This window comes from Hyperolius riggenbachi, chromosome 3, assembly GCF_040937935.1.
Source record: "Hyperolius riggenbachi isolate aHypRig1 chromosome 3, aHypRig1.pri, whole genome shotgun sequence".
Lineage (NCBI taxonomy): Eukaryota > Metazoa > Chordata > Amphibia > Anura > Hyperoliidae > Hyperolius > Hyperolius riggenbachi.
Window position 1 is genome coordinate 168,281,774 of NC_090648.1, and position 11,874 is coordinate 168,293,647.

At 42.6% G+C, this 11,874-nt stretch overlaps 1 protein-coding gene across 1 annotated transcript; it reads left to right on the plus strand.

Moving 5' to 3' along the window:
• Positions 1–3,492: 3,492 nt before the first annotated feature.
• LOC137562241 (mesoderm posterior protein 1-like) lies at positions 3,493–7,119 on the plus strand. Its single transcript, XM_068273573.1, has 2 exons — positions 3,493–4,302; positions 7,081–7,119. Exons 1-2 carry the CDS (start codon positions 3,493–3,495, stop codon positions 7,117–7,119), a joined length of 849 nt encoding a protein of 282 aa, XP_068129674.1.
• The last annotated feature ends 4,755 nt before the right edge of the window (positions 7,120–11,874 follow it).

Consider the following 11,874-nt stretch of genomic DNA (forward strand, 5'->3'; position numbering starts at 1 on the left):
CATACTTTCAAACACCCCCCCCCCCCCCCCCCTAATTTCCATTTAGTGGGTTACCAGAGTCTCCAGTGCTCCTGGTGCCTATTCCAGAGAAGGATTACAATAAAAATGGGAGCCAAGATAGCTGTTTTTGCCCACAGCTGAAGATCACCTGTTTTTTGGGGGGGACGGGGGCAAAATGTGGTGGGGGCTAGCATCCACCAGGCCCCTAGACTCTCTCCATGCCCTAGGCAACTGCCTAGGTTTGCCTTGGGGATGATCCGGTTTTCGCCCATTCTTATATCATGCCATTTCCATTAACCAATTCCTACTCAAATAGATTTTTGCTGAAATCTAATAGAGGTCAAAAGATGAAGAATTGTGGTAGAATTGATCACTACTACCTGAGCATAATGCTGGATACACACTATTCAATTTCCTGTCTGATCTACAAGAAATCTGGTGGGAAGTTGTAGCCTGTGTACATGTGCAAACACTCTCCTGATCAATGACGGGATTGATTTTCCCATGATAACTTTGCAATGTTGATCCTGTTATCGACCAGGAGCGATCGGGCATGTCGGAATTAATTGTCTGATTCCTGTCAATCATGTGCATTTGGCATTATTAGACAATAACTGATCACTTCCCATATCGGACTTTGATTGGCCAATTAACACCCAGCATAAGTATTATGTCTATGGACTTTTTAAAAGTTTTAGAGTCATGATGTAAATTATAGTGCATCATCTGGAAATGGAGATGGTCGTTCTAAACAGAGCAGGTTAAAAGGTTCATGTTTATCATAATATAAAAAGAAGAAAAAAGCCCCAATAAAAATTTTGAAACACAAAAAGAAGAAAAAAGTTCCACCAAGAACATTATTCCAAGCTGCATGCAAGTATGCGTCATAAACTATGAACAGATAACTAAGGAGAAATGGCTACAAAGAAAGTGGAAAAATATAAAAGCAAAGTGAAAAAAAATGATATAATGAATTGTATGTGTAGTACAGATAATGCATAGAACATCAGTGGCAAAGAAAAGAGTCTCATATTTTTGTTATTTTCAGTTATATAGCTTTTTTATTTAAGATTGCATCATTCTGCCACATTCGCAGTTTTAAAAACACACTGACCCATATGCAATTAACTTTAACTCCTGAGTTATCTCCTAGGAGACAATTTTTTATATTCTCTTTAAATTAACTTTTACAACTGAAAAAGTACCCAAAAGTTGGTTTAAAAAAAGTACTATCAAAATTATTTTGAGTATTTTCTTGCTTTTTGGTGGTTTAAAGAGGAACTGTAACGACAAAACGTCCCCTGGGGGGTACTCACCTCGGGTGGGAGAAGCCTCAGGATCCTAATGAGGCTTCCCACGCCGTCCTGCGTCTCTCGGGGGTCTCGCTGTAGCCCTCCGTACAGCCGTGACGCAATATTTACCTTCCTGGCTCCTGCGCAGGCGCTCTGATGGCTGTCGGAGCCGAAGTAGGCGGAAATACCCGATCGTCGTCGCGTCTGCTCTACTGCGCAGGCGCAAGTTTCCGGCGCCTGCGCAGTAGAGCGGACCCGACGGAGATCGGGTATTTCCGTCTATTTCCGTGCCGAAAGTCGCCACAGCGCCCCCGCTGGAGCCAGCAAAGGTAAATATTGAAGCTACAGTCGGCTCTGTCGCCGGCTGTTCGGAGGGCTGCAGCGAGACCCCCGTGGGACAGAGGACGGCGTGGGAAGCCTCATTAGGATCCGGAGGCTTCCCCCACCCGAGGTGAGTACCCCCCAGGGGAGGTTTTTGTTGTTACAGAGTCTCTTTAAAAGACATTTTATGACAAGGTGTGAAAATATCACCTATGTAATATTTTCAAACTTGCCAAATAAAATGCCTTTTACCCCACCAGCAAACAAAAAAATACTCAAAAAAATTTTGATAGTACTTTTCATCCATCGTTTTGGCATTTTTTCCATTGCAAAGTGCTGAAAAGTTATTCTAAATCGAAGATGAAAAATGATGGCGCTCTGTCTTTTAAGTTATAAAACAAAGCAGAAATAATGACCATTTGAACTCTCCTGCAGTAAAACCTTATCTCAGGTTCTTTCACTGTTTCTTGGCAATTTAAGTGCTTCAGAAAACAGGACTGTCTTTGACCCAAGTTTGGTGGAATAGCTCAGAGAAGCTCTTTTGTATAGATAATTGAAGTTTTCTTTAACTCTTTCTGTACTGGAAAACAATACAAGACTCTTTTCCTTGCTACTAATGTTCTATGTCTTAGCTGTACTACACATACAATTCATTATCTCATAAGTTTATTTTCACTTTAGGTTTGCCTTAAAGTGGCTATGAATGATACAATTCTTCAGATGATGGATCGTCCAGTTCGATCATAATATGGATTGGAAGCGATCATTCAGTCCCAATAACAGAAAGAAGCTGGTAACCAATATGATCAGATTAATGGAATTGATCCAAAAAACGGGTCGATCCCATAAATATGATCAGATTGGATAACAGCTTTCCTTCCTAGTGGGCCCAAAAAAGAATTTCCAATCGATACTAAGATCAAATCAGACGATCAATCGATCGTCCGAAGAATTGTATCGTTAACGGCCACCTTTACATACACCTGGTTACTGTGCTGAGATAATTTATTGTCATGCATATGCTATCATTTATATCAATCTATTACAGTCAGAGTATTATAGTACCAGACTGAACTGTGTAACATGTTTTGTAACTATAGCTTTCTTACAAACTCTGCTGAAGTTTTAAACCCATGCATTTCATTCACCTTCTCTATGGCTGCTGCATGCATGCAATATATATTGCCCAATTATTGTGAATCCATCAATGAAATCGACACTATAAAGGCCCATACACACGTCGGATTTTAGCGAACGACCCGTCGTTTGAACGTTCCGTCGTTCGGACGTTTCCGCGTCAAATCCGACGTGTGTACAGACTATCGTTCGGGTGATAAGACTGGTTACCAACGATCCGCCGGGCGGATCGCTGGTAACCAGTCTTATCACCCGAACGATAGTCTGTACACACGTCGGATTTGACGCGGAAACGTCCGAACGACGGAACGTTCAAACGACGGGTCGTTCGCTAAAATCCGACGTGTGTATGGGCCTTAAGGGTTGTTTTTAACAAGTTCAAAATGGGTAATAGTTAAATGCAAACAGGGAAGCGTGTTTCCCACCATGTAACTAAGTAATACATGGGAGGGAAAATTCTAACCTTTCTCAGAGAAATTCTGCAGGCAATATGAGCATATTTCAAAATACTCAAACAGGCCGAATTACATTTCATTCCTGCAGGGGTGAAATCCCTCACTTTGGCTAACTTCTCTGTCTCCTTCCCAGGGACCCCCTGCCTTGTTGTGCTCTGTCCAGTGGAGCTTTGATGTGTTGATGGTGGTGAAGGTGATAATTCACACCTCAGCACACTGGATAAAGACTCAGGCAGCTGATCCTTTGGTCAGTCATTGCTCAACAGGCACAGAAAGACTAAACAGGCATGGACCACTCTTCTGGGCATTTCCAGTTCCAGGACTGCAACATGTACCACAACTGTTCTACTCTCTACCAATGCTGCTATCCCAGCTCTGAGGGCTACAGCAGCCTTTCTCCAGCTTCCTCCACTGATTCCTGTGGCCTGTCCCCTCCATGTTTGTGCTCTACCTGTAGAACATCTCAGGAGACCTATGATAATATCCCTTCAAACACCTCCCAGAAAATGAACTTGAAAGCTCAGGATGAAATCTCTGCAGAAAAGAAAAATAAGAGAAAGGGGAAGCTGCCATATAATCAAAGACAGAGTGCAAGTGAGAGAGAAAAGATGAGGATGAGGAACCTCTCCAAAGCTCTGCAGAACCTCAGACGATACCTTCCTCCTTCAGTGGTTCCAGCAGATAAGACTCTAACCAAAATTGAAACTCTTCAGTTGACAACTCATTACATCTCCCATTTGTCACAGATGCTGGGACTCAGTGAAGAAGTCTTGGAGCAAAGAAGACTGGAAGCAATCCAGGAGGAGACCAGCAGATGCCCACAAGGCTTTAGCGGCCACATGGATATAATGCAGTCTTTTCACTCAGAAGGTACAGAAGATAACATATATTGTCCAGCAACAACAGTGCCCACAGCTCCAGCTAGATGTATGAATGCTGAACCCATGCTACAGACTACACAGAGCTTCAGTGGATCTTATGAGATCCCCTACTTCTCACAGCCACAAACCCACCACCGGCAACCTCAGTATTCAATCACAAGGACAGCTTTGCCCCATCTTTCCAATGAGCACTGCTCCACAAGTCTCCAGCAAATGGTAAGTGCCTATAAATACTTATTTTGTCCATAAGCTAGCTCTGTGCGCTAGAAAGGAACAATAGGGGAAGTGCTGAACGTTTGTGTCATTTTTGCATTTAATATTCTTCATAACTTTTTTTTTTTGTTATAGCATTACATACGCAGTTTTGGACTTATTTATAAAGCAACAATAAATGCTGTTTTATAAATTCGTTTCTCCTTGCTACACATTGCCTTGCCACATGCTTTTTTTCCAGTATTTGGGAAAAAAATACATTAAGGCCCATATTCAATTAACATTTTCTCCAACGTTTTGTACCACGAGATAATTGTTCATCTTCTTTTCAAAATAACTTTTCTGCACTCTGCAATTGAAAAAGTACCACAAAGTACCGGTAGGTGAAATGTATTATCAGAATTATATTTTAGTGTTTTCTTGCTTGATGGTGGATTAAAATAATTTTATTATAACTGTACTGTTATCAAATCATTTGCATGATCTTGTATTTGTTGTGAGTTTCCTGTATGTCCTCCCTTGTATGTGAACCCATTCATCTATTGTGCAGCGCTGCGTAACATGTTGGCGCTTTATAAATACAATAAATAATAATAATATTAACAAGTTGAGAAAATATGACCTAGGAGAAAATTCAGAAGTGAAAAAGTTAATTGCATACGGGCCTTAGAATATGGAGTAAATGGAATAAAAATGTTACAAACTGAGATAAAGGCATGGAAATAAGGATATATAGAGAAACAAATCATTGAGTGGTTGTAGGGTGAGGGTTGGGGCACACTGTGGGGGCCGATAATAACCAGTCTAGCTATAGCCAAATATCAGATATGACATGCGATATTCTGGCAGGCCCATGGTTGTCTTCTGTCACAGAACAACACCCCTTAAGGCTCTTTCACACTACAGGCAGCGGTAAAAGGCTAAAACGCTGCGTTTTGGCTGCAGGAGTTTTGAAGGCGTTTTAACGCCAACACATTACTAATGAGAAACGCTGCGTTCAGCCCTAAAAAAGCTCTTGGGAGCTTCAAAACGCAATGCTCCAAAACACAGCATTAAGTGTGAAATGTAAAATGGAAGTCTATGGACTTTCATTTTACCTTGGAAAACACCAACTATGGCCGTGGCGTTAAAACACCGAAAAAGGCCTCTAATGTGAAAGGGCCCTTAAAACTACTTTACCACCACCAGATAGCGTATCTACCCCTGTGTTTACACAAATATAAACAAATAATAATCACTTGGTTCTGTTTCTATTTTTAGAACACACTAACTCTGTATCTCCATCTTGTGGCCAAAAAGTAAAACCACATCCAAATACCCTATTATACACCTTCCCATAGAAAAATGAAATACATTTTAATTATTTTTTAAAACCCTTGGAGGTCAAGTGGTTAAAAAAAAACAAACAACTGTAGCTAACAATGTTTGTATGTTACTGAACTAATATCAATTGTTATTGTTGTGTGTTTTCATGTCCCTTCTCCACCTCTACTTTTTAGTTACATGGTATGCCCCACTCGCCAATCCCTGTACTCCCTGTACTCAGACTCCTCCATTTTAGATGTGGGATTGTTCCAGCCTCAGTTAGGACTGCCTACACTGCTGGTTCACACTTGGCGATTCTATAGCTTTTTTCTGATCGCCAGCGATCAGCAAAGCGCTGCTACTAATGTATCCCTATGGATACATTCACACTGCAGCAGTTAAGATTTCGATCAATTGCAAAGGTGCTGCATGCAGCGCTTCAGGAAAGATTGTGCTGTGATTCTCGTTCTATTGAACAGGAATCACAAGAGCATATTGCGCTTGAATCGCGAGATTTTGTTTAAGATCGCGAAGCCAAACGCAATCTCGGGCTAGCAGCGCTCCAAGCGCCAAGTGTGCTTGTAATTTTAAAAGCTCTTGCTAATGTAATGCTATGAGTTTGTTGTCACTTGAGCAATGAGATTTTATAAAAATCACCCAGAACATTGCATTAGCAAGAGCTTTTCAAATCACTAGCGCTAAAAAACCTCTTGCAGTGTGAAGCAGGCCTTCGCAGTAGTGCTGTAGAATTATTGTTTTGGGGTTTTTTTACCTCAAAGATAACTGAAAGATTCTGTAACTCAAAGATAACACAACGTTTCAGCCAGCGGCCTTTATCAAGTGTTGAACACTTGATAAAGGCCGCTGGCCGAACTGTCGCGTTATTTGCACTCAAATCCAGGTTTGAGGCCCTGTCATCTTTCTTCTCTCCTGTGGTCACTGTAAGCCAATCACATTGGCTCACAGTGATCACAGGGTCAAGAGCCAATGCAATCAGCTCCTGACTAGCTCACAGAGCTCTGCTGTCATAGCTACGGCAGAGCGAGTGGGCTTCAGCGATGGGAGACCCGCATGAATGGTGAGAGTGATGAATCTGTGCGGCATGTGCAGTTTTTGTACCAGCAGTCTCTGGTGCTTAAAGTCAACCAGAGATGAAAATAAACTAATGAGATAAACAATTGGATCTGTCCTTCTACTCTAAATGGTCTACCCTTGCGGCACAACGCGCACAAATGTACGCGTTGCGCCACGTTAACGCACGCAAACCATTGTTATAGCGCGGCCGTGCTATGAATTAGCATGGCTTTGTGAATCAACCCCGTCATCTCTGGTACACTTTAAGGGGCCAGAGACTGCTGGAACACAAGTGGTTGTTCTGTATTTTTTACTTTACTTTTCTTATGTATAATAGCATTTAAATATGCAATTTTTAACTATATCATCTTTCTAACCTGTAATTTCTAAATTGTATTTTAGGTCCCGTATGAGGAGTACATGCGTCCCATAGATGTATGAAGAAGTAATTTCTGCTGTGGTTGGAGGATTGCACTGGATGCTCAGAAATGCTGAACTATTTAAATTATTATGTTTATTTTGTACATAGATGCCTTCCTTCCTACAGCTCTGAATGCAATGTGGCAACATATAAAGTAAAATTTATTTATTAAATATCTTTATTTTTTGTAAATCATCTATCTTTGGTACTTACTTTTTTTTTTACAGGTGCAATACATACCAACTTAGCACACATGCTTACTTCACTTGAGCCATTTTAGTTATAGGCACACCAGGCAGATGCCACCAAAAGCAGGGGGCTCCACAGAGCTATTTTTATTGCAGTTTTATGGGACACTGACACACAACTGCTGGTTCCATTGAGGAAGTGATAAAGACAAACACTTATATTGCACTTTTCTCCTGGTGGACTCAAAGCGCCAGAGTTGCAGCCACTCGGACACGCTCTATAGGCAGTAGCAGTGTTAGGGAGACTTACCTAAGGTTTCCTACTGAATAGGTGCTGGCTTACTGAACAGGCAGAGCCGAGATTCGAACCCTGGTCTCCTGTGTCAGAGGCAGAGCCCTTAACCATTACACTATCTAGCCACTGTTTACACTATCGAACCACTGTCACAGGGCCCCTAGTGGCCAGACCGCACAATGCCCCCAATCGGTTTCAGCACACAGACCATGCAATCTGTGGTTGCAATCGGAGCGCAGAAACCGCTGGAGGAGGTTGGCAGAGTCGGAGAGCAGACATATGCATTAGAATGACTCACATTACCGGGATCCACACTCTGCATATTTACGCAAAAGGAAGTTATTCTGATCCAATTTTAAGCTGCATATAATTTTCATGTACTGGAAGCGTTAGGAGAAATTATTTGCATTTCATTCTTCATCCCTGTTAAGCAGTAATTGTTTTATATCATCCAGTGGCATAGCTAGAAAACATGGGGCCCCATAGCAAAACTTTCATGGGGCCAGCAGATGTAGCTATCTGCCCCTACCCTATAGATATGAGTTAACTGGGAAATTTACATTCTCATGCAATCAACACTGCACATAGTTCACATGGGCACTGAGGCAAAGTCACAGTGTGGAGAAACACAAGAAAGGTAATGGTAAAAACATCAATTACCATTGGGCACCCTCTGGCCTCTGCTCCAGGGCCAGATAGCAGCTGCTATGGCTGCTATGGTTACCGCTAATATAATCTATATTGATTGATTGATTTTTTTAAATAAAGTAGATACAAACCCCTCCCAACAGTTATACACAGGGTTTGTTATGTGGTTATTTATTAATATACATTCTTCCTTTACATGAAATTGTGGTGGTGGTGGTGGTGGTGGTGGGGGGGGGGGGGGGAGTCTGGGGCTGCACGCTTTGCCTAGGACACCAGAAAGCCCAGAAATGGTCCTGTCCCTAGTACACAGCTAGCCAGACATACACTTCAGCTGGGTTCACGGGTTCATGCCATGGACAGCAACCTCAGATTTGCTATCCATAGCATGATTCAGCATGATTCCCTTTGCTCACAGTTGTGTACCTAATATTGTGGGTTCTTGTGGCTACCTATGCTGGTGGGGGGTGGGCTTCATCTGGCTAATTAATACTGGGGGCCACCTCTGACTTGCTATATTGAGGGCTACCTAATACTGGGCAGCACCTCTGGATACCCCACTGTAATAGTGTGCCTGAATCAATGGGGGGGAAGGGGGGGGGGGGTTTACAGACCCTCGCACTAAGAGCTCTAGCCTAGAAACTGTCCAGCATACACATAAGTACAGTTCCGGTCCTGTTCTGTTAGTTTTGTGTCAGTTTGCATCAGTTTTGTATTCTTTAGTTCTTCCCGGTTGAAATAATATCACATATGCCATGTTTTATTACAAAATGAGCACGTGGCGGAGCCTGGTGTTTGTAGCAATCGGATGCGTACATTAGGACAACAGTTTGGGGGGGCCCAGTGCTCTAGAGATGCATCGCTAGGCAACGTCAGAGCAATGCACCTGTACAGCATTGGGGCCCCAAACTGTCGCTCTAGCGATCACAACCAATTGCTACAGGCAGCAGTCATTAAAAGTGTATAAACTGGTATAGGAATTGCAGAAATTAACAAAGAGCTAATAAGCTAGGATAGATAGGTTTTAAAACTTGACTGGGCGGGGACAATTTTTATTTTGAGACCTGTCCTTTTTTTCCCCCCAAACTTGTTAACTTTTCTTTTTTGCATAACATTATTGAATGATTGTTGCTATAGCAAACAGCAACCATCATTCACTATTAGAAAGGAACGTGCACAATCACATGCAATTTTCAATTGCATGCATTGCTATGGTAATGTTGAGAGTAACGCTGGCATTAGGACCGGTAAAATTGCCGTACACTATCTGCACAGAGCCTTTTGTGAATTAGGCCCTTGGTCTTAAAGCGAAACTCCGACCAAGAATTGAACTTTATCCCAATCAGTAGCTGATACCCCCTTTTACATGAGAAATCTATTCCTTTTCACAAACACACCATCAGGGGGCGCTGCATGACTGATATTGTGGTATAACCCCTCCCACAAGAAACCCTGAGGACTGTGGTACTCCTGGCAGTTTCCAGTCGCGAACCTTGTTGCATTGTGGGAAATAGCTGTTTACAGCTGTTTCCAACTGCCAAAAAAGCATGCAGCAGCTACATCATCTGCCAACAGTAAAAATGTCACCATGCAATGTCAGAATGTAAATCAGGGATTTAAAAGATTTTACAATGGGCATAAACAGACTAAATCATTTATACATAATTACTGTAAAAATGAAGCACTTTTTGTACTACATTAATTTCACTGGAGTTCCTCTTTAAGTTCTATGCGGTAAACAAATGAAAAAAGTGGGTGGAGCCACCAACAGCCAATCAAGGTTCACAGTTAACTTGCTGTCCAAGGGACAAAGTAAACTGCTGCAATTCTTAGGGCCCATTCACACTAGGGCAATTAGCGGGTGATTCCTGCTAATCGCCAAAGCGCTAGCGCAATTGTAACCCTATGGCAGTGATCTCACTGCCGCGATTGCAGCTGATGGCAGCCGTTTCGCGATTAACTGCAATCGTAAAATGTGTTACCTGCAGCATTTTCTTGTGATTCTTGAGCAATCGCAGTACAGTGCTTATAAAAGCGTTGATCACGATCACTCTGAATCGTGAAAGTGTTTAGTGATTTTACCGCGCTAATCGGGGCAAAATCACCCACGCAAAACAGTAGCGCTAAGCGATACCGTTTTACACTTTTAAGAGTGAATGGGCCCTTAGAGTTTTAATCCAGATCCCCCAGACTTTGCTTACACCACAATTAACTGTAATTTTTACAGAAGCTCTAGCATTTTCAAGCCAAAACCTTGTGGTTTGATCACAAACGATCCCAAGTAGTTCTTCAATATGGTATCAATGTGAAGCACTCATTTTCAGAAAGAAATGAATGCAGCATAGTTCTGTACAAATGCCGATGCCGTGCAAATGATATCCGCCCTGCAGGGAATATGTATACGGTTTATCAAAACACATTCCCACAAAAGGAATTCCAAAAAATGTTCAGTATGAAAGGTTTAGGCAGAAGCTGAAAAGAAATCGGCTAAAATGCATCACACTGCAATAAGCGGACTCCCATGCTTGTCCATAATGTGAAGCTTTTATTGTGACACAAACATTTACAAAAAAATTGGCCAGGTACAACCTTGTCCCACAAGGAGGTTTGAGTTGACATCACAGCTGCCAGCCATGGACATTGACATGGAAGAAGCAGTACCTCGGCTCTGCACCATCTCACCTGGCTATAATCCTTATGACATGGATTGGCCAGCTGGCCAATCAGGTTCCCTTATGCTGGCATTACACCATACAATTTTCTGTTAGATTTTTCTGTTAAGGCTCGTACACACGTCGGATTTTTGCAAACGACCCGTCGTTTGGACGTCCAAACGACGGGTCATTTGGACATCAAATCGGGCGTATGTACAGTCTGTCGTTCAGCTGATAAGAACGGATCGCTCAAGTCCAGTCTTATCAGCTGAACGACAGACTGTACACACGCCCGATTTGACGTCCAAATGACCCGTCGTTTGGACGTCCAAACGATGGGTCGTTTGCAAAAATCGAATTTAAATTTGAGGTTTTTCTTGCTTTTCGAAAACTTCCATCCATATCTTTTTGATAAAAAGTGCAAATGTGGAGGGTGGTCATAATACACTCTGAGAGGAAAAAACACAGAGACAATGGGGCGATGGTACAGGAAGTCACAACAATATGTAATAATAAAATGGGGTACTCACAAAGGAAGGCTGCAGTTGGGCAACCAATTACTGTAAGCAGGTGGAGATGCACAAACCTGACTCCCAGGGCCGGGTCGAGGCAGAGGCTGGAGAGGCTCCAGCCTCAGGGCGCAGTGTAGTAGGGGGTGCACAATTCATTCAGCTGTCATTCCCAATAGTGTTTGAAGCAGAAAGAAATAAGAAAAGGGGATACATGACAGTGACTGCAAGCCATATAACTAGAGATTAAGGTGCTGGGGAGGTTGGGGGCCCTGGGGCACCTATTAGTCTAATAGCAATCAGTGTGTGACGGCTGGGGCGGAGGGATGGAGGGGCGCACTTTGATGTCTCAGCCTTGGGTGCTGGAGGACCTTGTCCCGGCTCTGCTGACTCCAGTCAGGTGTTCAGCCCAGCTGGACGCGGTCATGCTCTTGGTAAAGGATAACCAAAAGGTCAAATAATGGTTCAACCACCAAAGACCATT